General features: G+C 64.8%; 1 protein-coding gene across 3 annotated transcripts in view; it reads right to left on the minus strand.

The window, feature by feature from the left end:
* The window catches only part of KCNT1 (potassium sodium-activated channel subfamily T member 1), a gene marked incomplete at its 5' end in the record, with an annotated part of 39,731 nt that extends 12,839 nt beyond the window's left edge, over positions 1–26,892 (minus strand). The window contains 17 exons of one of the 3 annotated variants that reach the window (XM_081150804.1): positions 632–781; positions 1,672–1,780; positions 2,117–2,225; positions 2,302–2,365; positions 2,780–2,916; positions 3,027–3,191; positions 4,300–4,480; positions 5,576–5,670; positions 6,098–6,181; positions 6,261–6,335; positions 6,444–6,503; positions 6,579–6,627; positions 7,472–7,528; positions 7,871–7,970; positions 8,522–8,601; positions 11,882–11,923; positions 15,013–15,155. In XM_081150804.1, coding sequence (XP_081006930.1) covers positions 632–781; positions 1,672–1,780; positions 2,117–2,225; positions 2,302–2,365; positions 2,780–2,916; positions 3,027–3,191; positions 4,300–4,480; positions 5,576–5,670; positions 6,098–6,181; positions 6,261–6,335; positions 6,444–6,503; positions 6,579–6,627; positions 7,472–7,528; positions 7,871–7,970; positions 8,522–8,601; positions 11,882–11,923; positions 15,013–15,155 — 1,700 coding nt within the window. Of the gene's footprint in view, positions 1–631; positions 782–1,671; positions 1,781–2,116; positions 2,226–2,301; positions 2,366–2,779; positions 2,917–3,026; positions 3,192–4,299; positions 4,481–5,575; positions 5,671–6,097; positions 6,182–6,260; positions 6,336–6,443; positions 6,504–6,578; positions 6,628–7,471; positions 7,529–7,870; positions 7,971–8,521; positions 8,602–11,881; positions 11,924–15,012; positions 15,156–26,797 lie in introns of those variants that run through there. The other 2 variants (XM_081150806.1, XM_081150805.1) reach the window with 2 other exon arrangements.
* Between the last annotated feature and the right edge of the window lie 319 nt (positions 26,893–27,211).

Consider the following 27,211-nt stretch of genomic DNA (forward strand, 5'->3'; position numbering starts at 1 on the left):
CGTGGCTGGACAGAACCCACCCATGCAGTGTCTGGGGCGTGGCCGGACGGAGCCCCACCCACGCTGTGCCTGGGGGCGTGGCTCGACGGAGCCCCACCCATGCAGTGTCTGGGGGCGTGGCTGGACAGAACCCACCCATGCAGTGTCTGGGGCGTGGCTGGACGGAGCCCCACCCACGCTGTGCCTGGGGGCGTGGCTGGACGGAGCCCCACCCATGCAGTGTCTGGGGGCGTGGCCGGGCAGAGCCCCACCCACGCTGTGCCTGGGGGCGTGGCTGGACAGAACCCACCCATGCAGTGTCTGGGCGTGGCCGGACGGAGCCCCACCCACGCAGGGTCTGGGGGCGTGGCCGGGCAGAGCCCCACCCATGCTGTGCCCGGGGGCGTGGCTGGACGGAGCCCCACCGACGGGCCGCCTCTATTCTGCTCTAAGGAACCAGATCCTCGGAGGCCAAGGTTGGGGGCCGCTGTGGGTGACGCCCGCGGCTTCCCCTCGGGTCCGGGACCCCCTCCCCCTTCCCGCTTCACTCGATGGCCGGAGGTCAGGAAGGGAGGCCACGCGGCGGGCCGACCCCAGCCAAACGCGGACTCTGAGGTCCAACCCCGAGGCCGCGCCCCCCCGCGGCGCCTACTTCTTGTGCGCGTGGAAGGCGGCGTAGGTGAAGCTCTTGCCCTGGTACTCGCGGAAGAACTTGCTGTCGCCCATGCGCACGTGGTACACCTCGTTGCCCGAGCAGCGCCCGTACATGCGCTGCCACTGCTCCGGGGACTCCTGGCCCTCCCTGCGGGGGGGTCCCGGTGAGCGGCCGCCCGGCGGGGCCGACCCCCGTCTGGCTGAGCCTGGGGGCGGGGCGCCGAGGGGTCCCTTGGCAGTTTTAAAATGCCACGAACAGCTCAGCCCGGCCGGGCCCATCGCGCGGGGATCCGGGAACCGGGGTCCGTTCCCGTCGGGGCACGGCCCGGGTTGCGGGCTCCTTGACCCCCAGTAGGGGGCGCGCAGGAGGCGGCCCAGCCATGACTCTCATCACTGATGTTTCTCTCTCCCTCCCCCTTCCTCTCTCTGACATCAATACAGACATCACAAAATAAAATGCCATAAACACAAGGGTCTGATTTTAGGGGGCACCAAAATGTCTTGGGGCCAAGGCTGGCCTCCATGGCCTGTGGGTCCTCCTGGTCCAGTGTCCACCTCACCTGCCTCGGTCCTGCCCCAGGGCTGCACAGGTCCCACAAGGAGCCCAGGGCCCCTGTCGGGGGGGACCCCAGCCTTGTCTTCCCAAAGAAAGGAGAGCACCCGGCTCTGTCCCAGGGCTCTGCCCGGGTCCCCCCACCCAGGTACTGTGAACCAAACGCACCTTTCCCCCCAAAACCAAGCCCCACCAGCCAGTGCTGGCTCCAAGACATGGCTCTCCTGGCCACCGCTCTCCCTTACATCCAGTGGACCCTGCTTACAGTTCCCAGCAGCCCAGGCCACCCCCACCTGGCTGCTCAGGGTCCCCAGCACCTGCTTCCTGGGGGGGCCTAGCATCCTCAGCTGGGTCCATACTTGTGATCTCCACCCCCCCCAGCATCCCCCTCCCTGGACGAGACCTTTGCCCCCTCCACATGCCCCTCTCCATCACAGGTCTCGTCACCCGTCTCCCTGGTGTGGCGCAGGGTGGGCGGCACTCACTGGCCGCGGGACGTGTGCACCAGCAGGGTGATGAGCGTGGACGTGGCCGGGCAGATGCAGTTCAGGGCCAGCATGGCATACTTGCACTCCTCCTCACACACCACGTGGTCTGCAGGCAGGGAGGCCAGTGGCTGTCCTCAGGCAGACGCCCCTCAGCCCCCTCGTGCCCAGCTCGGGCATGCCCATGAGGTGCTTAGTAGATGCACCTGCCCTCCCCTGCCCTGGGCTCTTGCCCTCACTGACCCTCAGCCCCCTGGTGCAGGACCAGTGTCTGCAACAGCTGGACATGCATGGGGTCCCCCTCCACCTGTCTTTGGTGAGGGTGGCATGCCAGCCATCCCCCAGCCTCGGCTCTGCGTGCTCCTGGGCCCGTGGTGCTCCAGCCCCCCAATCCTGGGAGGGGCACACGCACCTGTGTGCACACATGGCCCCCAGAAGTATGTACCTGCAAACTTGACATGAAACTTGTTCTCGGGCTTGAGGATCTGCACATAAAGGGGGCAGTTGGGGGCAAAGTCCTTCACGGCCCAGGCTCGGAGGATGGTCTGGTGGTCCTGGGGGTGGGGAGGGCGTGGTCAGTGCTGGGGTGGCAGCAGAGTGGGCCCCGGGGTGGGGGCCTGTGGCACTCACTGCTGCTGTGCGGTCCACCTCGTTTCGGCTGCTAAGGATGAAGCAGGCTTCCCCGTTGTCCATCCTGCAAAGCACAGATCTGAGCGAGGCCTGGACCCGGCCACAATTCCAGCTGGGCCATCAGGAGCTGGGGGCAGAGGCTGAAGGGGTGGGTCCCGTCAAGACCCCACCTCTCTGTGCTAACAACCTGCTGTCAGGGCACTGACCACAGTGGGGGGCATATGTCCCCATTAATTCAGGTGGGACACGTTCTGGAAAGTTCCATCTAAGGACTCAGTCTTCTTACCTCAAGTCACCTGTCAGCTTATCTTTAAAAGAAACCCGCCCACAGTGCATCATCCCCCAGGCACGTAGTGATACCCCGTCCCCCTCCTCTGAGCCTCTCCTAGAACCTGGGGAAGACCCTCCCCCCAGACGCCAGCACACAGAGATGGGCCTCCTTGTGGGGGGGATTCCGGCCTCCTGGCTGCTCGCTCACTTGGCTCGCATGAGGTCCTGGTCCTTGAGCGCGGAGCCCTGGAGGTAGATGACCCGCTGGGACCACAGGGGGATCTGCAGGACCCTGCGGACCTGGATGTCCATCTCAGTGGGGCACAGGATGACCACATAATAGTCCTGCAGCCAGGGCATGGGAGTGGGGGTCACACAGGCAGCCTCTGGGACCCCTGACCCATCCCAAGGTGTGGGGGACCACCTGGAAGGGCGGGCTGTGGGTGGAGCTGCACCTGGAGCCGGGGGTGGGCGTAGAACTCGTTCAGGAAGTCCATGAGCAGATCGATCTTGAGGGAGCTGACACACAGGATCACGTGTTTCTCCGTCTGGGCCCGGTGGCGGCTGTAGTTGCCCCCCGACTTCTGTCGCTCCATCCACAGGTATACGAGCTCCTCAAACTGTGGTGGGTAAGAGCAGGTGAGCACCAGGTGGCCTGGACTTGGGGTTTGAGGGCCCCGGTGAGACACCTGGGGCCCAGCTGTGGGGTGATGGTGACATCAAAGCGGGGCCTTTCCCTGTGGGAACAGCAGATGGGGGAGCCCCAGACAGCAGAGTGGGGTGGCAGCTGGCAGTTCATGTGGGATGAGGGGACAAGGGGAGGAGGGCAGAGGCCTGGAGACCCGAGGAGGCCAGGCAAGGATGGAGTTGTGTCCTGACCACCCTGTGTCTGGGAACCGAGGGTGTGCATGGCACTGGGCCATGTGGGGGCCACGGAGAGACAGGGTGGATATCGCAGTTGGCTCATGGGGTAGTGAGAGACACAGCACACCCAGCTCCCAGCTCCAGAAGCCAAGCGGCCATTAGTGGATATCAAAGTCTGCACTCGGGACACCCAGGAATAATTTACGAGACGCTGGGCTTCCATCAGCACCTGAGACCCATTGTGGAGAAACGTGAAAGTGTGTTAGGAAATCTTAGCCACAAAATTAAGAATCCAGCCTCCTGCATGGAAGGGACACTTTCAGGACCCATGGTTACGAGCCCATGTCAGGCAGGTGGGCGATTCAAGGCTGCAGGTCTGGGGACACCATCCACCTGGCCCATGCCTCCTGGATGTGAGCTTTGGGTGCTGACAGTCATTTCAAATTAGGAAAATGACAGGTAGGTAAATGTGCACAAAGCGGCCCTGCCGGCGTCACTAGGCTGAGTTTCGTCCCGTGCACCGAAAGGTCCTGGATCTGAGTCTCCGTCAGGGCACACACCAGGGTTGCGGGTTCCCTCCCTGGTTGGGGTGTGTATGGAAGGCAACCGGTCAATGTTTCTCTCCCATGTCGATGTCTCTCTCTCTCCCTCTCCCTTCCTCTAAGATCGATAAAAAAGCACATGCTTGGGTGAGGATTTTTTTTAAAAAGGTGCCTGGCGGAGCTGTCCAGGGCCCAGCCCATCCTGGGCTTTGTAGCTACCAGACACCTGCCGCCCACGGACTGTCCACGGGAAGGGCCAGCGCTCCCGCTCCTGCCCTGTGTGGCTCGGCCTCGCCCGCCCTCCCAGACAGGGCGGGCTCACCTGCAGCGGGAGCACCACGAGGGCCACGCAGATCATGACAACCACGAGCAGCTGGGATGGCCAGATCTTGGGCGTCACGTCGCCATAGCCCACGGTGGAGAAGGTGACGATGCAGAAGTAGAACGATGTCAGCAGGGACAGGCTCTCGCCCGCTCGCTCCAGGTGCTGGATGCCGCAGGTCCTGTGAGCCCGGGGGTCAGGGCTGCGGGGCCTGGCCGCCTCTGAGCCCCGGGGCAAAGCTCTGCCTGCCCATGGGACCTCCGTCACCCAGAGACTCGGTGGTATGTCACTGGGTCACCTAGGACCCAGGGCCGACCTGGGTGCCCCAGCCCCCCACAACCCAACACCTGGGCCAGCTCAGCCAGTGCTCCCCACGGAGCTGCACACCCAGCATGGAGGGCTCCCCCGGGGCTGCCCCCTCCTGCCTGGTGGCCATTCCGAGGCCCCTGAACAGTTTGCCGGGAGTGTGGATATGAACACAGCTGCACGGGTGGAGTGTGGGCCTGGGGGTCGGGGGAAGCGGTGTGGCCCCCAGGCTGGGAGCCCCACAGGCCACCCCACCTTTCAAGGCCCGGTCCTCACCCAGGAGGTCAGGCAGGCTGTGAGGTGCCCAGGCCCCCTGGGGCACAGAGCTGGACGGCCCTTCACATGCCCACCCCCAAGGCCCGTCTGCACACCAGGAGGTGCTGATGGCAGGGCCCAGGGACCACAGCACACACCATGGGGATCACGCAGTGGGGCTCAGGGATCCCCCACCCCACTGGGGTACACGGTGGACCGGGTGCTGGGAGGGAGTGGGTGAATCTGCCCTGAGGACACCCTGTCCTCTCCACTGAGGTCTGTGTGTATTGGGGGCTAAGCAAGAGGAGATGGGAAGTGCGCCGCCCCCCAGGGCCTCGATGCCCCCTTGACCTTGCTGGGAAGACAGGAGGCGGGGACCAGCTTCACCAGTACAGGCAGGGTAAGTGCCCTGGCAGTTCCATGGGCAGATGCGGGGCGCCGGGCTCCCCATCTTGTACTCTGGCTGCTCCCAGACCTCGCTCTCACTTAAACTTCAAGCCAGAGGGTCCCCACCTGGCCAGAAGCCAGTCCCCAGCCACGGAGCCACCACCCGAGGTACTGTCCAGGGAGCTAGGCCGTGTCTTCCGGACCCCAGAGGAGCCTGGGGACAGGGCTCTGAGCTGCCTCCGGCCATCAGCCCCCCTGAGGCCTTGTGACTTCTCGGTCCGGGGCCTGGCTCTGCCCTGGAGTGGGGCCTCCCAGGGGCATGACTCACCCCGTGAAGACCAGGCACAGCAGGGTGCAGAACAGGATCAGGACCTGGTTGAACATGGCCGACTGCGTCCGCAGGATGGCCCGGTGGAAGTCGTTCTGCGGGACAGGGCGTCAGTGGCAGAGGCTGGGAACCCTGTGGAGCCCAGGGCCCTCCCCCGGCTGGGGGTGGGGAGTAGGGGCCGAGGGCACAGGATTGGAGGCCCTGGCACAGTTAGCATGGGGGTGAGCCCAGGGCCGTGAGCCCAGGGCCTGGTGTGAAGGGGCAGAAGGACGCAGTCCTGGCCGCCTGCTGACATTTCTGCCACATGGCTGGACTCACACACTCAGCAGAGGGTCTGCCCGTGGCCTGTTTGTTGCGGCCTGGGCCGCGTGGTCCTGGGTCCAGGGGTCCCTGTTCCTATGGCCCCACCCTGCCCTCCCCCAGCCACTCCTCCTCAGGGCCAGGAAAAGGGCAGATCTCTTTGGGGTGACAGAGGACGGTTTTCTGGGGGGCAGGCAGAGGCGAGGCGGGTGCCCGGCTCACAATCATGTTCTCCAGCGCGTGCTTGGCCAGCCAGCAGTTCAGAAACACGGGGATGAACAGGTTCCGCAGCGGCGCCCAGAATATCTGTGGGGGAGACGGGTCAGGGGCGAGGGGACCAGGCGGCAGGGGGACCAGGCCTGGCCCCAGCCGGCGGCTCACCCACCGTGATGATGAAGGGCAGCGTGTTGATCATTTCCAGGATGAAGGACACGCGGAAGATCTGCTCCCAGATGTTGCCCTGGGAGCCAAACAGGCCGGAGTGGGGAGAAGGACCAGCCAGAGGTCAGGGACTGGGGGGGCTCAGAGGGGAAGACGGTGGGGGCTCCGGGACGGGCCGGGCACTCACTTTGTAGCTGAGGTAAATGAGCAGCATAGTCTCCAGGAAGCTTATTATGGCCACGATGACCTGGGGGAGGCGGGCGTCTCAGAGGGGGCAGGGGGAGGCCTGGGGGGCTGGGGGGGCGGTTCCCCTCCCACTCACCTGAATCACCCACAGAGCCATCTTCCTCTCCACCCACAGGATGGGTGCCCTGGGGAGACAGAGGTGAGCTGGGCGGCGTCCAGCCTTGCCCTTGGAGGGAGGAAGAGGCTCCCGGAGCAGGACTCCTCCAGGTGCCTGTGAGGCCAGAGCCAAGCTGCCCGACGTGTGGCAGGGCTGCAGGTTCTGAGGTCCCAGGTGCCCACATGGCCTCTCTCCCCAGCCCTGGTGATGGGGCTCCTACGCCTGTTGCTAAGGAGGTGCTGGCCTCAGTTTCCCTGCAGGGCTACTGTGAGGTCAAGTGACATGGGGAGGGGTGTCCTTGCCAAGACACTGGTGGTCATCAGAATGGAAGGACCAGGGCTGCTCCATAAGGCTGGGGGGCCGAGGGAGGGGCGGGAGGCCAAGGGGCCGTCCGCTCATCTGGGTGTTGGAGAATGACAGGGAGTAGTGCCCCCCCGTCCCCTGGGAGGTGGCCAAGCCCTGGGGACACGTCCTATCCTCTGGAGCAGGTGTCCCCGGTGGCTCGGGGGCCACTTTGCACTGCTGGACTGGGCACCTGCTTTCCTTGGCTAAAAGCATCATGAACTGGAGGACAAGCCACTGACTCACTGTGCCCCTCCCCACCTTCTGCATCTCAGAGGTGGGGGCCGGGCGGGCTTGTGGTGACACCCTAGCTCTTAAATAGCTCCCAAAGCCCTCAGGGTGCCCTTCAGAGACACCCCCAGTGCCACCCACCACCCGCTGGCCCTGGTTCAGTTGAACGTGCGTCCTCAGGGAACCCAGAGCTCATGGGCTGAAGCTGGGCACCCATCCTGACCATCTGGGCAATGTAAACCTCCGTCCACCCCACCCACTGGGCCCTGGGCCTCCCAGGGTGCTGGCCGTGAACTCACCAGTTGATCTCAGGAGACGACTCATTGAAGGTGTACTTCTGCTTTGGGCAGCCCCAGCTACGGAGAGACAGCTGGCCTGGCCACAGCCCCTCCCACACCGCCCCTGAAGGGACCCTTCCCAGGGCCCCGAGGGCTTGAGGAGCATAGGGGCACCCTCTCCCCCACCCAGGGCCAAACCCCCACGTCCCAGAAGGGCATCCTCCCCCCGCTGCGCCTGCTGGTCAGTGGGCCCTGAGGGCAGCGCCCAGGGCACGGCTCCCTGGGGGGTGGGCACTGGAACAGGGGTCACAGTGGGGAAGGAAGGACTCTCCAAGACCCTGGGGAGAGACCTCCAGCCAAGCCCATCGGCCTCTGTAATGGCAGCAGGGCCCTGCAGCCCCAGCCCCACAGGCCACCCACCATCCGATGCCCAGGGCCGGGTCGTCGAGCAGGACACGGACAACATACAGCAGGCACGTGAGCAGCTTCAGGGAGAAGTTGAACAGCCGAATCCTCAGGCCTGCGGGGGGGGGCGGTCAGGGCTCCTGGGCCAGCTGGGGTCCCCCGCCCATGCTCCTCCCTCTGCACCCCGGATACCCTGAACTGGCCGCCCCAGAGGGGCAGAGGGTTCCCACGCTGCTCCCTCCTTGGGCAGGATGGGTGGGGTCTGGGGAGCACACCTGTGGGATGGGACTCAGAGGCGTGACCTCTGCACCCCAGGAGGGGTCTGAGTGGCCAAGCTCCTGCTGGGAGGACTGTAGACAGAGGCTGCAGAAGGACAGGGCCACACTGAGGGGCCAGGAGTCCCCCAGGGGGAAGGCCGGGGGGCCACAGGGGAGGAGGCTGAGCTGGTGCCCCCGATGCCATGGCCCAACCCAGGGTCCAGCAGGTCCCCACAGGTTCCAGCCCCATCTCCTGCTGGGTGGAAAGTGGCATGAAGCCGAGATGAGGGGCACTGCCCATGGCCCCTGTGCCTACCGCCCACCAACATAGCCCAGGGCGCCCACCAGCCCCAGGCATAGCTGGACCCATCCCCCTGGGAAGCACCCCCTCCCCGCAGGCCCCACTCACTGGATCTTTGGTTTTTGATAAAGAAGAGCTTGAGCCGCTCCTTGAAGGTGTTCTCGTTGACGTAGAACTCCACCTGGACCCTGCGGGCAGGAGAGGGACGTGGGGCGCTGGGCCGGCAGGCTCAGCTGGGACCACCCCACAGCCCCGGGCAGACTGGCTGCTTCCACACTGTAGGAGCCAGAGACCGAGAGACAGACAGAAGCAAGTGTCAACGCCTCCACCTAGGATGGGACGCCCGTGTCCAATGCGCCCACGTGCCCCCAGCAGACCTGCCTGCTGGGCCCTCCAAAGCCACTGGGCAAACCTGGGTGCCCTTCAGGCTCCCCGGAGGCCAGTACTCCTAGGCCCCCAGCTGGCACCCAGGGCTAAACCTGCCCTGTGTGGCCTTTGGCACAGAGCTCAAAACATGTCATATCATCTATACAGAACATTCTAGAAGCTGATGGCCAACTGCTTTGTCGGGTGGTCCCTAGTGGCCATGCCTGGAGGCCTGCTGCATCTGCAGGAACATCAGGGACACGGGCCCCCGTCCCTCAGGCTTACCTGCACCCCTGGCCAATCTCCAGACACCCTGAGCCCCTCCCAGGCTCCCAGCCCACCTCTGAACTCCTGAATCCCACCCTCCTCTGTAGGTGCTGCCAGAAGCCAGGTCAGGGGAGGCCCCTGAGGGTCTCTCTGGGAAGCTGGTCAAATGCTTTTCTCTCTGACATCAGAGCTCAGACAAGCCGATCTGGTCAGGGCAGGGGGCACATGCCCCACAGCCAAGACCTTGCTGTTCCTGAGGGACCACAGCGCCCAGGGCACTCAGCTCAATAAACCTTCCGACACTCCCTGGCCCTGGCACAGCCAAGCCTCAGGGGAGGTACCCCCCACAGGGCCTCCCATGCCATCACCCCACCCCCACCTGGTCCTCCACTCCCAACTGAGCCCAAAGCTGGGAAACTGAGGCAAAGACCAGGAAGCTGCATTGGCTGCCTCCTCCTGCCTTCTGCCAGGACAGCCCCAGACCCTTCCCCAGGGACCCCAACCCCGACACCCTCTCACAACCCCACCACCCGCACATGTGCCTCACAGTAGCACCCCTGCTGCCCAGTGACTTCCTTGCCCGGCCATGTGGGGTCAGGACTACTGACCCAGACTAGCCATGCCTCATGTTCCCTTCTAGATCCACTGGTCCCTCCCGGAGCCCAGGACTGGGACCCCGAGGCCCCCTCAGTGGGGAGAGTGCTGGCCAACCCTTGGCCCTTTGTCCAGGGGCCGCAGGCCCCCATCTGGGTGGGCCCTGAGCCTCAGCAGCAGCATCCACCTGCGGAGGGAGGTGCTCTCCATGTGGGAGGAGGGAGAAGCCCTGGGCGCAGAGGGGCTGTGAGGTGGAGCCTGCAGGGCCAGCAGCATTCACGAGGTCCCTTCACTTTAAATATTTCATGAGCTGTGGCCGCACTTCCTCCAGCACCACCACGAAAAGTAAATTACCATTTACCCTGTAGCAGATTAAGGCCACGAGCATAATTCAGCGCAGTTCTGCTGGGTGCTGGGCCGACCTGGCCAACACCGAGAAACCTCCTCGGGGGTTGCCGGACCCCGAGTCCAGGGTTCAAGGCACAGGTCGGCCTGGTCGAGGACGAGCTCATGGCTCAGTGAGCTTGGCCTCGGCTCAGGAGGCCAGACACAGGCCTGGCCCTCGCCCGCACATGTCTGAGCCTCGGCCTCCTCGCCTGGGGCTGGGGCGGTGACAGGGACCTCCTTTTACCTGGGGTGGGGGTGCCGTGACTATGGAGAAATGAAAAGGTCCCTCTCTGTGTCTCAGGCCCCTTCCCTGAGGTCGGGCTAAATTTGGTTCTTGGGTGGACGGTTACATGAGAGACCACCCAAGTGCTTGGCTGGGGGTCTGCACCCATCAGCTCAGACGGTGCCAGGTGCCAGTGGTCAGGGCCAATCTTGTCCTGTGAGTCCTGACGCTGGCCCACACCCTTTGCTCCCATCACCTAGAAAAGACGGTCCCTGAGCCACAAACCCACGCAGTGGCTGAAGAACACACGTGGTGGATGCCCACCAGGGGCTGTGGGCAGAGGTGTGACCCTCTGCAGGGCCACTCCCTTCCCTCACAGTGGTCCAGCTGTGACTCAAGGCCCCGTGGCAGAGCCAGTGGCCAAGCTCAGAGGAAGCTGCTCTGGGGAGCTGGGGGCCCCGAGAAACCACATGATGGTGAGTGGCCCTGGAGGGGCACTTGGAGGTGCCTTCGAACAGGTTGGGGCCACGGTCAAGGGCGCAGCAAGGGGGATCCTTCCTGTGTCTGTTCTCATTCACTCACTCATTCATTCTCTCAATCATTCATTCACTCACTCATTCATTTGCTCACTCATTCGCTCATTCATTCATTCCTTTATTTGACAGGAGGCATGGTGGGGAGGGCTGTGCATGTCTGAGGGGCCACTGCTGCCTGCTGCCCACTGCCAGGGACCCAGGAATGTCCAGAGCAGGTGTGCCATGGTCAGGCCTGGTCACGGGGCCAGGAGGCAGTGGGGAGCCTGGCTTCAGATGGCCCCTGGGATCAGTTCATAAGCCCCGAGCACCAAACAAACCAAACCGAGGTCCTGTCCCAGGGACAGTCCTCAGCCCTGACCCCTTCTGTCCTCTGAGGTGAGACCCTCTCAGGCTGGTGAGGAAGGGGGTGGAGGCTGGGCAGACCAGAGAGCCATCTCCCTGAGCCCAGCCACAGTGAGGTCCCTCGGAGGGCTCTGGTCAGTCCCTCTCTACAAGCATGAAGCAGGTCCACCAAGGTCCGAGCCCTGCCAGGTCACCCAAGGGCCTGGGCCCCCTAAATGTCCAGGGGCCCAGGGGTCATCTTTGCCCTGTGCCCACACAGTGTCTGAGTGGGCCCAGGCTGGTGTGCAGCCCAGACCTGCTGCCTGCCTGTGCCCAGGGTCTGCCAACACCAGGTAGACCTGAGGAAGCCCCCTTGTGCGCCCACCCCATACCAGGATGGGCCCTGCCAGGGGCTGTAGCTCTGAATGGCAGGCTGTCCAGGAACTCTGGGCAGGTAGCTTTGGCTCAGAAGACCTGTGGCAGGAGGTTCCAAACACAGGGCCAGCAGCCAGGCGAGGGGGAGGGTGGCAGACACCGGGCACTCAGTGTGGGCAGGCCCACCCTCCAGGCCATGGCAGTGGGCACTCAGAGGGGCTGAGGTCAGACCACCTCCCTCCATGGCTCTGATCGCTGCAGCTGGGGGCTCTGATAGGCGCCTGGGAGGGCCAGCGGGTGGGAGGAAGTGGGCCTGAGCTGCCCTCCTCCCAGGGTCCACCAGGGCGGGAGGACTCTTGTCCGTTCCCGCTGTAGTCCCCTCCCCTGCAGGACACTTACTGAGACAGGGAAGAGTCCAGGCTGAAATCTTCCACATGAAGCCTGGGGGCAGACATGGAGTGGACACGTCAACACGGGAGACAGACGGGTGGACGGACGGATGGAGAGCCTGGGCTCCTGGACCAGGTGGGGCGCAGACAAGCAGGGAGGCCCCAGGCAGGATCCAGGGAAGCGGGGGCACGCCCATGCACACACAGCCCTGACCATGGAGCCCGAAGACAAGGCTGAGGTCCCAGCGAGGAGCCGGCAGTGCTGGTGGGACCCTGACCTGGCCTGGCCCCCTGGGTGTAGAGAAAGCAGCAGAGAGCACGTGGGCCCCGCTCGTGCACCCCCTCCCAGGCCAGTGGGGTAACGACCACACCTGAGATGACTGCACACAAGGACTGGGCCACCCACCTTCAGCCAAGCAAGCAGGTGCTGACCAGCGGTGTGGCAGTGACCACTGTCCCTGTTCCTCCCCAAGCCTACCCAGGCACCCAGTAACCTTCGTGTCCGGGAAAGGGCATCATTAGCCTCACTTTACACCCAGGAAGCTAACAGCAGCCAGGGGCAGTCCCCACAAGGGCCACCTGGCTGGACGAGACAATCGGGGCTCAGGTCTGCCTGGCACGGCCAGGGCTCCTTGTACTCAAGCGCACTGACTTCCCCTCCATGCCACTGCCCCTCAGGGTAGGCCCAGGCTGGGAGCTGATTCGGGTGTGGCCGGCTGCGGAGGGGAGAGGCTGGTGGGAGCCTAGGTGGAGGCCTGGCAGGGTCTGCTCTTTGCTGATGATGTACCCATGGGGTCATCTCCTCCAGAGGGCTCCAGGGCTCTCTCTTAATCCTCTAAGCAACCAATTCCCAGAAGAGGAAACCAAGGTTCACAGAGGGCCACTGCCTTCCAGAGGAGGTCATAGCGAAGAGGAGGGGGCTGGCCTGCAAGGGTGGGGGTCACAGACACATGCCCACCAGCCTCTGCAGGGCCCTCTGGGTGGGTAGGCTCCCCCACAGTGCCCCCCAAACCCTGGTGTATGGATGGGTGAGGTGCTGGTGGGGTGGGGTGAGGGGCTGGGTGCAGAGCACAGAGCTAGGGCTTAACTGGGCCTAAGCTGAGGGTTGCTGGGAGCTTCTCAAAGATCCTGTATGTTTCTCTAGCTCAGGTTCCCTCTCACTGGTCCTGGTGCTGCCCCAGCTCTGAGTTGGGGCAACAGTTACCCCAGGTAACGCTTTCTAGCCAGCCTCCCCCGTCCCCCCACCTCACACCGGGTGGAGAGAGTGGTGCAGATAAGGAAGGAGAGGCCCACTCACGCCAAGCACAGGGAGCCCAGGCTGGGGGAGGCGAGGAGGGGCTGATGCTAACCCACAGCGTCCAGGAGACGGTGTGGTGTGGCAGGGCCTGGGCATGGCTGCAGTGGCAGGCAGCGCCCTGTGACTCAGTCCCTCTCCTTGCAGCAGTGCGGGGCCTCCAGCAAGCCGTGACCCTGGCTCCCTCCAGGAGCAGGCCAGGCATGCAGGGCAGAAGCCACCAGCTCCCTGTGACAGGGCACCCGTCTCCCTGCTCGGGTTGCATCAGCTCCATCAGGCCTGTGTTCCTAAAGCACAAACCCTGCAAGTCCTCCTCTGCCCAGGAACCTGCTGTGGCTCCCTACTACTCCTGTCCGCAGCCTACATCCTACACCTGGGGAGAGGAGACTGCGGACAGCTCCCAGCCCTCTGCTCTGCGAAAGGAGGCTGCTAAGTATCCTGCACCACAAGGGCGGGCTGCTGGGGGACTGAGTGAGGCTGCCGTGAAGGGTCAGCACAGGATGGGGGCAGCGGGGCAGGCTTCCTGGAGGAGGTGGCCCTGCAGCTGCAGCGCCCATGCTGCACTGTGGGCTCAGCACCTGCTGTCCCTGCAGGAAAGGGGTAACAGTGCAGGGAACCAAGCCCGTACAGGGCCAGGCTGGCTGCAACCAGAGCCTCTGGAATCACTGCCCCGCAGTGTCCAGGAAGAAGACAGAGGAGAGGAACCTGGTCCCCAGGGCCCTGGCTAGCACTCGCCCCCCTCCTCCCTGGGGCTGCCCACTAGCTGCTCCAGGGCCTGCTAGAAGCACTTACGCTCCAGCCTGGCTCCCAGGCCCTCCCCCAGGGGGCTTTGGGAAGCAGGAAACTGGGTATGAAGGGGAGGAGGCCCCGCCAGCCTGTGGCTAGGTGGGAGGGGCAGAAGAGAGGCTCCCCAGGCACCCTTGGTCCCGCCATCTGCCCAGCCCAGTCTCTGCCAACCCCCCCCCGCCCCAGCCCTAACACAGTGGGCACCCCTCCCCAGGCCCTGGCCCTGGCCCTGGCTGTCCCCTCTGCCTGGAGGCCTCTGCCCGCTCCTTGGGCTCCCCCAAAGTGCCTGTACCCAGGAAGCTGAGCTCTCCTTGCCCAGGCTCAGGCCGCACCTCTCTGCCAGGCACAGGTTTCTGTGCCCACGATGTGAGCCCACACCAGGGTGGCTCTGATTCATCTCCATTTCCCTCACAGGATCTAGAAGGGCCCCGGGCACAGGGGAGGTGCCGGCTGGTGTGAGTGCCGCAGACCCAGCCTCAGTGTCCCCATCTGTGAAACGGGGGTGCTGTGCTCTGCCTGCCCAAACTCACAGAGGTCAGAGAAGGGCGGGCACTGCCCCTGCCCCCGTGGGCTCCCTCCCCAGGGAACCGGCTTCCTGCACCCTGCCTGCCACCTGCTCCAGGCACAGCCCCAGCAGCCCGAGCCCTGGCCCAGCTCCAATCCGCTGTGGCCCCTCCCCCGGGCCCTGGCCCCCTGGCCTGGGGCTGCTCACCCCCGAAGCGGGGACAGGCTCGGGCCCTGCCTCCCCCAAGCGGCCGCCGGCCAGCAGGAGTGAGGTGTCCAGGGGACAAGGCTCCAGCTGGGGTCACCGAGCCCCGCACGGCGCCCAGGCCCCCACGTCCCTTCCGCCGCCCGCCTTCCCCGCAGGCCCACCGTGCGGCCTCCAGGCGGCCGGGCAGGTGCCACAGGCCCCCGGCGGGCTGGGGGCGCCCGGGTGAGGGTGCAGGGGAGGCCGGCCGGCAGCCCCCTTCCCGCGGCGCAACGTGCACCCCGGAGCGCGTGCGGGGTGCGAGCGGCGATGCGAAGCCCTCCCGGCCGCGGGGTCCCCGCCCGGCCCCTACCTCTGGCCCACGTCGCTGCCCACGGAGCCCCCGCCGCGGGCCGGCAGCAGCGGGCTGAGCCCGTGCGGCTCCTCGGGGGCCGGGGCGCCCCCGGGGCCCGCCTTGCCCTCGGACGGCGAGCGCGGCAGCTTGGCCCGCGCCATCCTGCGGGAGCGCGCGGGGCGCGGGCGGGAGGCGCGCGGGAGGCGCGCGGGCAGCTGCCACCGGGCCCGCCCCGCCCTCCCCGCCCTCCCCGCTCCCCGCGCCGCCGCCGCCGCAGTGCAACGGCTGGGGGGGGGAGCGGGAAGCTGGGGGGACGCGCGCCCCCTGCGGGTAACCCCGGGCTCCCTGCCCCCCCTCCCCGCGCCGCCGCCGCAGTGGAACGGCTGGGGGGGGGGGGGCGGGAAGCTGGGGGGACGCGCGCCCCCTGCGGGTAACCCCGGGCTCCCTGCCCCCAGGCCCCGGTGCGCATCGGCGCCCCGTGGGGGGTCCCGGCGCCCGCGGCTGCGAGGGGCTGCGTCACCCGGGAATATCGGCCACGGTCACAGTGACAGCCGCCGGGAAGGGACAGTGGCGCGGTGACAGCTGGAGGCTCTGGGCCACTCCCCCCGCAGACAGGAGCGCTGGAGAGGGGGCAGAGCCTGGCTGCTGGACCACATGCCCAACTCAGCCACCCGTGGGCCCCGGGGACCCAGGGAGTGCTCACCTTCCAGCTCCCACCCCTGGGCCTGCCCGGGTTGGGTGGGGACACCCCTGGGGCCTGGTGGGAAACTGCTGTCTGTCCGTCCTCCCTCCTGCAGGCGCCTCAAGGTCCCACCTCCCCCCAAACTATCAGGGAGTCCACCGGAGCACCCACGTGGTGCCAGTACCCTGCACCCTCACCCCGGGCTGGGTGCCGGCAGGAGGTCCTAGCCATGGACAAAGCCTCTACTTTGTGGACACCTGGTGCCCTGCGGGGACGGCCTGACCCGCTCGCTGAACAGACTCCCGCAGGCAGTGATTTCTGTTTTGCAAAGTGGGGAAACTGAGGCCCTGAGAGGGGAAGGGGCTTCCCCAGGAGACCGAGACCGGAAGGAGTGGAACAAGGGCTCCTGGGTGGCCGGGCTCAGCTCTCCGCTGCTACACCAGGTGGCCTCCCTGCCGGGTTCCTTGCATTTCACAGATGAGGCCCCTGGCTGGAGGAGAGGGGACTCGCCCAGGTGATGGCCAGGTGACAGCTCGCCTGTCCACCAAAGGCGCTGTGTCTTTTCCGTCCCATGTTTTTGAGAGTGTCTTATCCTCAGGTACCGTCCTCGGGCACCGATGGCGCCTGAGGCCCAGGATCGGTGAGGTGACAGGGCAGGATGCCCAGCGTTCTGTATGGGGCGAGCTCATGAGAACGACCACTGACGTGCACGGAAGGACCACCAGCCAACTGCCAGCGCCGGCTATGTCTGGGGGACGGGGTTCAGGTGGAGGGGGTTCAGGTGGCTGCTGCACCAGTTACGGGTTTGATTTACGATCTTCGTTTGTCACAGAAAGTCCAGTGTTTTCTGTGTGGGGAGGAGAGGGACGGAGGCCATGGTCCCTGGTCTTGGGGGACAGTGAGGAGTTTCCCGCAGGCCCCCAGGCCCCGGCCCCGGCCATGAGGTGACCCAGCACTGCCGCTTGGACACCCTCAAGCTCCACGGCTGCGCTCAGGGCGGGGCTGATACCGAGGACGTCGCCCTTTTCCCAGGCACTTAAGCTCCTTCCTGTAAATGCTGCCTCATCCCTGGTGCACAGCAGCCCTGCGGGGAGGGTGGGTCCTCACTTTGCCTCGCCTGTGCCCAGCGGCACTGCCAGCCGCCGGGGGTGGGGGCGGGGAGGGGATCAGGGTGAAGAAGGGGGCAGGAAGGAGCAAATGGGGTGGGATACAGCCTCAGAGCGCCCAGCAGGCGACGGCAGTGGACACGGTGCAATATGGTTCAGCCCTGCAAAGGAGGGAAACCCTGACACCCGACACCACGCAGACGGACCTGGGGGACGCTGCCAAGCGAGGTCAGCCAGTCACGGCAGGACACACATGTAGGATCCCACTCAAGGGGTCCCCGGAGGGCTCGGGTCTACGGAGACAGGATGGGGACCAGGGGCTGGGGGAGGGTGGGAGCGAGGGTTTCATGGGGACAGTCGGTTTGGGGAGATGGGAAGTCTTGGAGATGACGGTGGTGGCTGCCACACGCCGGTGTGAACGTGCCTAATGCCACCGAGCTCTGCACTCAGACGTGGTGGAGACGGTCAATGCTACCTGGACTTTTCCACAATAAAAACACTGGGGAGAAAGGGAACAGAGCCGAGCTGAAAGGGCTTCCACTGGCCCAGGCGGTAACAACGGAGGATCTGAGGGGGGAGATCAGAACATGGCGTAGGAGCTGCGCTAACAGATCACCAGGAACTCGGTGGCTTAGAACACACCCGTCTTCTCCCCCCATTCTGGAGGCGAGAGTCCCAAACGCTGCGTGTGGGCAGGGGCTCCTTCTGGGGCTCCAGGGACACTCTTTCCTGCTGGCCCGGCTTCTAGAGGCCCCTGCATGGCTTCGCTGGGCCGCGCTCCCGTCATCGGGCCTCCCGCCCGCCCCATCTTCTCTGCCTCTGGCCCTCCTGCCTCCCTCTCTGTACCCCAGGAGTACAGGGCGCCCACCCACATGACCCGGGGCCATCTCACACCCGAAGACCGTGCGTCCCATCTGCAAAGTCCAGGGGTTGAGGTTAGGACATGGGCACTCCTAACAGAGGGGGAACTGTCCAGCCCCCCCCCCCACGGCAGGCCTGTGCAGCTCCCCATGGGGGTCGATACAGGATTCGGGAAAGAGGAATCCAGAGAGAAAACTCCCTCGGTGTCACCACCTGAGGCCTCCTGGCTTTGAAAAGTGGCGATTAAAGAGGAGGGACACTCGCTTCTCAGTCAGTTATACCTCCGGCCAGGCCAGTTCCCACGATGGGGGGCAGCCCCCCTTGTGGACGAATGTGGCTAATACATGGGGACAGCGGGAGAGGCAGACGACCCCCAGCTGCAGTCAGCAAGGGGGCTCCCTGGGGCCGGGATCCCCCCGTGCACCATGGGGGGCACTGATGTCCACATGTTCACAGGTGGCGGGGCCCCTCGAGGTGACCAGAAGTGTAACTGCCCAGTGGAAGGGTTGGGCTGTCCTCACGAACTGGAGGGTCCATCTGGCCACCTCCAATGGACACGAGGGGCCTGAGGCACTCGGGCCCAGGGGTACTTTAAACGTTCTCCTGCCTGAATCATTCAGCTCCGTCCTCAAGGCCCTCAGACCCACGTCCAGTTAACTAGGGTAACCGGAGGCAGAGGGACAAGTGAAGCCCTTGCAGGGACAGACAGACAGCAGACGGGGGGACAGACAGGCAGCAGACGGGGGGACAGACAGGCAGCAGACAGTGGGGACAGACAGGCAGCAGACGGGGGGACAGACAGACAGCAGACGGGGGGACAGACAGGCAGCAGACAGTGGGGACAGACAGGCAGCAGACGGGGGGACAGACAGACAGCAGACGGGGGGACAGACAGGCAGCAGACAGTGGGGACAGACAGACAGCAGACACTCGTGGGGACAGACAGGCAGCAGACGGGGGGACAGACAGGCAGCAGACGGGGGGACAGACAGGCAGCAGACGGGGCACGGCCGGACCCCCTGCAGGACAAGGGGCCTGTGTGTGCCGTCTCTGCTGCCTAGCAAACGACCCCAACTCTGCAGCTGGACGCCGATCGCACTTCCTCTCGGTGCTCAGGGTAGAAGCCCGGGCACAGCTCAGCTTGGTCTTTTGCTTAGTTGCACGAAGCCCGGATCACGCGGGCAGGGCAGGCTTCCGCCCGCAGCTCGGAGGGAGACGGGTGCGAGCTCACTGGTCATCGGAAGAACTCAGCTCTCAGCGGTTGTGGGACTGAGGTGCCCCCTGCCTTGCCGGCTGCTCGGTCCCCAAAGGCCACCCTCACGCTGTGGCACATGGCCTCGCCACCCGTAAAGCCAGTAACGGGGCGAGGATCCTCCAAATCTCTGCCTCTTTTGCCACCAGCCAGAGAACCGGCTCTGCTCTCAGGGGCTCTAGACTGAGCCACTCGGACAACCTTCGGGTGAACTCAAAAGTCGACTCACTGGCCACCTCAACTGTAATGCAAAATCCCTTTCTCCCCGTGTGTGTTTCTCGGCTTTAACAACAGACATGTGTTGTCCACAGACGAGAGGCCACAGGTCCCAGGTCCAGGTGTGGGCGGCACAGGTATCCTGGCCTCTCCTCGGCGTGTAGCTGGCCGCCTTCCCTCAACACCCATCTCCAAATTTCCTCTGTTTTAGGACACGAGTCATTCTGGATCAGGGCTCACTCAGTACCTGTAAAGACCTATTTTTAAGTTAGGTCACATCGGAGGTACTGGGGGTTGGGGTCCAACACGAATTTTGGGGGGACGCAGCCCAGCCCCATGTGCTGTAATCCTGGGTGATGTCTCACCAGGGCTAGTCCTGGGGCCACCTGGGCAGGGGCCGTTCCAGACAAAACACAACATTCCTGGACTGAGGAAGCCTGAGGATCCCACTGGGAGCCACAGGGAAGGTCTCCCCCAAGCCAGCTCCATGCGGCTCCCGGTGGACTCCCAGCCCTGGCTCCCCACATCCAGAGCCCTCACTCACTCACCTGCAGGGTCTCAATCACCAGGCACCACCTGGGGCTCCTGGGCCACCTCCCCTTCTCCGGCCCCCCCCCCCCCCCCCCCCGTGCAGGGTGTGTGCGTCTCAGGAGACACCCCATTAATGCCACTCACGAAGCCTGTGCTTCTTGCCAGAGGCTCGCTTCCTACTCAGAATTTCTCCCCAGCATTCTCCCCAGATGGTTATGAGATTTCCCGGCCTGTGTGTCCTGCGGCTGCCGTAACAGCTGACCACACGACAGGGCGGCATCAACAACGGAAATGTATTCTCCTGTGGCCCAGAGGCTCGACGTTGGAATCAGCATCACGGGACTGGAATCCAGCTTTCCGGGGCTGCACCTGGCCCCCCACCTGGCTCACGGCCGCATCCCCCCATCTCTGCCTCTGTCCTCACGTGGTCTCTTCTCTATGTGAAATCTCCCTCTGTTATTTTTTTTAAGTTGCAGTAAAATATACATAACAAAATTTACCATTTTAACCGCTCCTCGCCTCCCTCTTAGAAGGACCCTTGTGATGGTATTTAGGGCCACCAGGGTAATCCCCATGTCAGAATCCGTAACTCGATCACGTCTGCAAGGCCTCTGCCACATAAGGTCACACTCACAGGTTCTCAGATTCGGCTGGTCAGGGGGCCCGGGAAAGAAGGGCCCTGGGCCCCGCCTGGCTGTGCTCAGCCTGGACAGCCCCCGACAGCCCCCTGCGTGCCCCTCCTCCCACAGAGAACCAGGGGAGGAGGGAGGGCTGGAGTGTGGGGTGCCGTCGAGGTGGCCACATCATTCCTGCACGCGTCCTCTCCTCATAAGGACGCCCGTCACTGGATGGAGGGTCCACCCTGAATCTTTACCTTAACTACATCTGGAAAACCCTGTTTCCTAAAAAAGGTCACAGTCACAGGTTCCAGGTGAGAACAAACTATTTTGGGGGCACACAATTCAAAACACTACCGACCCCTCCTCCTGAAGGTCCCCGACTAGCTGTGTGGCCCTGAGCAGAGCCCTTTCCCGAGGGATCTGCCTCCACTCAGCCAGGTGACAAGTCCAGTCTGGAGGGAAGGAGAAGCTCCCGCTGGCTCCCGGGCTTTAGATCCAAGCAAGAAAGGTTCCTGCCACCTGGTGAGTGTCAGCTTTGTCCCTAGCCTCCCATGGACTCAGTGTCCAGGTCCCCCAAATTCACACGTGAAGCTCTAACCCCCCCAGGATGGTGTTGGGAGGTGGGGCCTCAGGAGGTGATCAGGTTTAGATGAGGTCACGAGGGTGGGCCTGTGATTAGTGTCCTTATGAGGAAACTAGAGCTCTCTCTGCCCCCCCAACCCCACCTTTCAAGGACACAGCCAGAGAGAGTCACCAGACACCCCCGCTGCACCCAACTCAGCATCCAGCCCCCAGACTGAGGCACAGTCTCTGTTCTTCAGGCCCCGGTCTGCGGGGCTGAGCTACATGGACACCACACTTACAGAGATGACCCGTCGTGGGGAGCGGGTCAGGACTGAGCGGGATCTCAATTTGAACCCCAAACTGCCTGAGGTTTTCGTGACACTGGAGGATGCCGCCCCCTCACTGGGCATCTGGGTTCTGCTTTGCACTAATTCAGGAGGAATTCAATTCTGAGTCATGCCCACGAGTCCCAGGGATGCTGGCTTAGAGGCAGGAGACGCACAGAGACACACAGCCCAGGGCTCCGGGGAAAAGCCGCCTCCTCACCTCAGGGCCCAGGGGGCGGGAGGGGACACAGTCTGTGGGGGACACCAGCTTCACCATCTCAGGATCCAGGCAAATGAGCCCTGGACCCAGAGGATGAAAAACCAAGACACCAATCTGCCTGCCTCTCATCACGGAACCCGCAGGAGCTGTTCACCCCAGGCCTTCCTGTGATTCGATCGTGTAGGCAGAGAAAAAATGAGCCCCCAAGACACAGGGACACTGAGGAGGCAGCCTGCTGGTGCCAGGGTCAGCTCCTGGTGCCCACATGCCAGGGCCCTCGCCACTGCTGTGGATGGTCCAGAGCCGGGAACTAGGGGAGGAGGACGTGGCCCTTGGCCCACGTGGGACTTCACCCAGAGCAGGGGGAGGACAGGGACCCTGGGCCTCAGGCAGGAGGGGCCTGGGTGAGGGAGGGAGTCAGCAGTGTTGGGCCCATTGGAGAGGCTGGTGTGATGGTGGGCAGCTGTTGGGGGCAGGGGTAGCCGGCTGGATGCAGGGAAAGGCGTCCAGGAGGACCCTAGGCTCGGGCCTGTCCACCCAGGTGGCTGCTCTGGGCTGGGGGGGGGGCGGTTCTGCAGGAAGAGATGAGGGGGTTTGGCTTTAGCCAGGTGCAGTCCTGGGTGCTGGAAGACATGTACTTCTCAGGGGCACCATCCAGTCCTGTTCTGCATGGAGGCCAAGGTGGCAAGAGACCCCCAATCTTGCCTGCGCCCCACCAGCCTGGGCCATGGCCATTTCCCAGCCGGCTGTGTCCTCCGAGGGCTACAGGTTTGTGATGGATGCAGCCCCCAGCCACAGTGGGGGAAGGAGAAGGGCCCGGGATGGAGCGGGGATTCCACCTGGACCCACCACCCCATTAGTCACCCAGGGCTCAGCAGCCCTGCTCGGGCAGAACCCAGGGTGGAGCAGGCACAGGGGCCCAAGGTGGGGCTTGGGCTGCTCCAATGCCAGTCCCCCTTCAGCCTGGTCGGCAAGGGTCGGGGGCACGTTCTGGCCCTCAGCCACCCTCCACTGTGACAGTGTCCTCCCGTGTCACACATGCAAGGCTTAGGCTGGCCTCATGGCTCAGGCCAGGGTCAAGTGTGGGGTCCCCAGCCCCACCAGGGAGACACACTTCCCCAAATCCTGAGCTCCTGCCTCACCCCCTTGCAGCCCTCACCCCCCACCCCCAGCAGCTCCCTGTCCCTTCTCTAAACACCCTAAAGCACCACCATCCCCAACTCTCAGCTGGGCGTGTTCTCCAGCCCCCACCCTCCCTGGGCCGTTCCCCTCGCCCCCGTCAGGCCTCTCTCCCGCCTGTGCCTCTTGGCTCCTCCACAGCCCAGCTCCTCCTTCAACAGCCCCTCCCAGCTGAGACACCCCCCCGAAGGTCTTCCACCTTCTGGCCCTGGGGGGGGTCCTGGGTCCTGCACCAGTGAGCAGACGTGCCCACCCTCAGAATCCAGACTGCCGGCCCCTCCCACTACCGCCAGGCTGCCCCAGGTGGGATGGAGGGTTGGGGGGTCACAAGATGTGGACGGTGCCAGGACAGGGAGAACAAACCCGGGCAGGCAGGCCCCGAGGGGGCAGGAGGGAAGCAGGGGCAACCCAGCGCACTTCCTGACCGAGGGGTGGTTCTAACTCCCGCCAGTCACGTGGGGCCTAGCGGGGAGCTCTCCTGCCGAGTTCAGGATCAGCAACTACAGGTGAGCGGCTCTGGGCACAGGCTGTTCCTGCAGATGCCACCCCCTCGCTGAGGGCCTGCACCCCATGGGAGGAGCTGGCTTTGCTCCCACCCGCCGGGAACCCAGGGGCAGCCCGATCTGCCTCTTTCGTTGTTAATCTTCACCGGAGAATATTTTTCCCACTGATTTTTAGAGAGCGGGGGGAGAGGGGGAACATGGCTGAGAGGCACATCGGCTGGTTGCCTCCCACACTTGCCTCGTCCTGGGCCGGGAACTGAACCCATGACCCTTTGGTTTGAGGGCTGGCGCTCTAACCACTGATCCACACCGGCCAGGACCTGATCCACTTTTCTCAGTGGAAGGAGGGGGCAGGAGGGGTTCGGTTACGCATCCTGCAAAGACCCCAGCCTCTCTGAGCCCAGGCCGGAAGGACCTGGAGGTGAGAAGGCCCTGCCTGGGGCCACTGCTTTCAACAGTTGCTCCCGCTGGGCCAGCAGGGGTCTGTCCTCAGGCCCCCCAGGCTCCTGGCAGCGCTGGCCGGCCTGTCCTCCCCCTGCTCGGCTTGCTGTGTGAAACAATGTTCGGTGTTGCTCAACTCCAGAGAAACACATCAACCCCATCCTGTGCTCTTGGAGGAGCTCCGGACGCAGGCGAAGGGGGCCCTCAGGGCACTGTTGGACCCCTGGCCTCGTGTCCTTCAGGAGCCCCGTCCTCCAGGCCCCTCAGAGCCTAGAGCCCTGGCCCCCGATGCTTCTCACCGCCCCCTAGCCCCTGATGTGGCTTCGGGCTGTGGCTCTGGGACCTTTGGGACAGCTGAGCCGGGTGCTAGCTGGGCAGGCAGCTGTGGGAAGCAGAGCGCCCAGGATGCTGGCCAGGAGGTGCCAGCTGGCAGGTTTTCTCCTCACCTGTGGCTCCCCCACCCCAGCCTTCTGGTCATTCTATTCCTTGTGGGGGACGAGCCTGTGGTGTGGCAGCCACATCCCTGCACCTCATTGCACAGAGCTGGCCCCTGCCCCCTATGGCATCTCCTGGGGGGGGTCTGGGGAGACAGGGGGAGTGGGAGGGGGCTGAAGCCTGGTGCCCATGTTACAAAGCAGGGGCAGGTGAGGGACCCTCATAATGATCAAAGCTCTTTCCCATCTCCTCCGCCTCATCAGAGCCCCCCCTTGGGGGGGCTGTCATCATCTCCTGCAGAAGGTTTCACAGCCTGGCTGGGTCTGCAGCCCCTGAGCTGTGGAGACCCTGTGACCCTGAGTTTGTCCCCAGGACCACGGTGCTGCATGCCCAGGTTTCCAGGCACACGGGAGGGTCAGCACTGACCAGAGGGGCCTGAGCTGCTCCTTGGCTCCTGGGTGAAGGGGCAGTGAGCTGTCGGAATGGGGCACCCCGAGATCTGGCCCACAGGCAGCAGTGAGGCTGCTCCAGGCCTTCAGCGGCCCTGGAAGGTGGGCGGGCTCCAGCTCTGCCCACCTCCCCGCCTGGCTCCTGGGAGAGGCCAGAGGCCAAACAGCCTCCTTCGCCCACGTGGGCAAAGCTCTCCCTCCCCGAAGGCCATTTGTGTGAGACTGTGGTGACTCACGGCTGTAGCTTTATTTCCCTGGAAAACAGCGAGCCCACGGTCCTGCCCCCCTGATCCCAGCCTGAGGAGCTGAGGTCAGGGGGCAGCACCCCTCTTGAGGCTGGCTGGGGGAGGGAACACTAGTGGGCAGAGGTCTGTCCGGGCTGATGGAATACCCTGGAGCTAGACGGTGGTGCCTGATGCAGTGAATGCACTAAACGTCCCTCGCGGTACATTCCACATTCTGTATATTTCACCACAATAAAAATCCCAAACCCCAGGGTCTCGGGCACCGTGGAGGATTCGGCACCAGCTTTGCGCTCCCCAGGGTCGGGGGAGCTCCCTCCAGGCAGACAACGCCACCCCCTATGGCTGACCGCAGAGCCCTGGGCGCCGGTTCCTGAAAACCGAGGGCTGCGTGACTGACTGCGTCACCCACCGCCACTGGCACTTATCGAGGCCCCCGAGGCCCTGGCCCACGTGGGGAGGCCGCCCGTTCCCTGCCCGACACCAGAAGAATCTCTGGGCAGCTATTTTCACTAATTGACCGAGTCCCAGTGGGGCAGCCACCGAGGGGCTGTGCTGACTCAGGAAGGTGCTGAGCACCCAGCTCGGCCTCGGGAAGCCCCAGCCCTGCCCCGAGTCCCAGGAGGCAGGAGAGCCTGCAGCCACCCCACCCGTCCCCACAAGGGGAGTCAGACTAAACTCTCCCCTGGGTCGTCCCGTGGTCCTGGGTCCTATTTATTTAGTATCTTTAAATTGATTTTAGAGAGAAAGGAAGAGAGATGGAAACATTGATGTGCAAGAGAAACGCCGGTCAGTTGCCTCCTGTATGTGCCGACTGGGAATCGAACCTGCAACCCTCTGGTGCACGAGAGGACGCTCCAGTCACTGAGCACCCAGCCAGGGTGCGGGGAGGGTCTACCTATGGCTACGACGCTCACTCCAACAGGATAAAACATCGAGCCCCTCGCTGGACCCCAACTCCTTGATCCTTGGTGGTGAAGATGCTGGGCTCCAGCTCTTCTCCTGACCTACTTGGAGGACGTGGCTGCCTGTCACGTGAGGTCGGCTAGGGCGCCCGTCTCCATGGCATTAGCAGCTCCCCGTGTGCCCCGTCCTCACGGCTGACCTTCCTCGCTGACATGTTTTCCCAGCTGCACTGCCACCGGGACCTTTCTGAGAGTTCAGCTTTGTCTGAACCCCATGCGCTCGGTGCTCTGGCTGGAATGACTGCACTGCTGGGGAAACTGCGGGCGCAGACGCTGGCACCCCGCCCCCAACACCCTGCGAGGAAAGTGTTCCCATCGGAACCTGCAGGCTCCAGCCCGGAGTCCTTGGCGCTGCGTCTCCTGGCGCCTCCGCCAGGCTGGCAGCTCGGAAGCGCGGGTGTTTACCCGAGTCGGCTATTCGGGGAAGAGGCAGAGAACCAGCACTTCCCCAGCCTCCTGCCCGGCCCTCCCCGGGGGTCATCCCCAGCCTCCTGCCCGGCCCTCCCCGGGGGTCATCCCCAGCCTCCTGCCCGGCCCTCCCCGGGGGTCATCCCCAGCCTCCTGCCCGGCCCTCCCCGGGGGTCATCCCCAGCCTCCTGCCCGGCCCTCCCTGGGGGTCATCCCCAGGCTCCTGCCCGGCCCTCCCTGGGGGTCATCCCCAGCCTCCTGCCCGGCCCTCCCTGGGGGTCATGCCCAGCCTCCTGCCCGGCCCTCCCTGGGGGTCATCCCCAGGCTCCTGCCCGGCCCTCCCCGGGGGTCATCCCCAGGCTCCTGCCCGGCCCTCCCCGGGGGTCATCCCCAGCCTCCTGCCCGGCCCTCCCCGGGGGTCATCCCCAGCCTCCTGCTGGGCCCTCCCTGGGGGTCATCCCCAGCCTCCTGCCCGGCCCTCCCTGGGGGTCATGCCCAGCCTCCTGCCAGGCCCTCCCTGGGGGTCATCCCCAGGCTCCTGCTGGGTCTTTTACCAAAGACTCAAGTGCATTTTGCTTGTTTCTGGCCAAGAGTGACCACGGTGTGAGCCTGAAGGACACAATCCCTCAATTAATAATAAATGACCACTGGCCCTGGGCCACCGGGGGTGCTCCCGGCCCTGGCATGTCCCCCAAAGGCGCAGAGCTGCGAGCGCGCCCACACAGACGCCCCGCGCCCGCCCCGGGAACTTCGCCGGCGGGAGTTGGGGCGCCTCCGCACCGCGGGGGCGCCGGCCGCCCTACCTGTCGTCGCTCGGGAAGGACGCGTCGCCCAGCAGCAGGTCGCGGAAGCGGTACCGGGGCGGCAGCGGCAGCACCTCCGAGTCCAGGTCGCTCATCTCCAGGCCGCCGGCGTCCCGCAGCGCGCTGTCCCCGCGGCCACCGTCCCCGGCGCCCGGCCGCCTGCGGGACACGGCGCTGCCTCAGCCGCGCGCCCGCCCCCGCCCCCGCCCCCCGCCGCTGCCCCGCGTCCCGGGAGCCCCCACCCGCCCCCGCAGCCCCGGTCGCCCCCGCAGACACCCACCACCCGCGCAGACACCCACACCCACGCAGCCCCCGCCCCACGCAGACACCCACCACCCGCGCAGACACCCACGCCCACGCAGACACCCACGCCTGCGCAGCCCCCGCCCCACGCAGACACCCACCACCCGCGCA

Source organism: Miniopterus schreibersii (assembly GCF_964146895.1).
Source record: "Miniopterus schreibersii genome assembly, chromosome: 11".
Classification (NCBI taxonomy): Eukaryota; Metazoa; Chordata; class Mammalia; order Chiroptera; family Miniopteridae; genus Miniopterus; species Miniopterus schreibersii.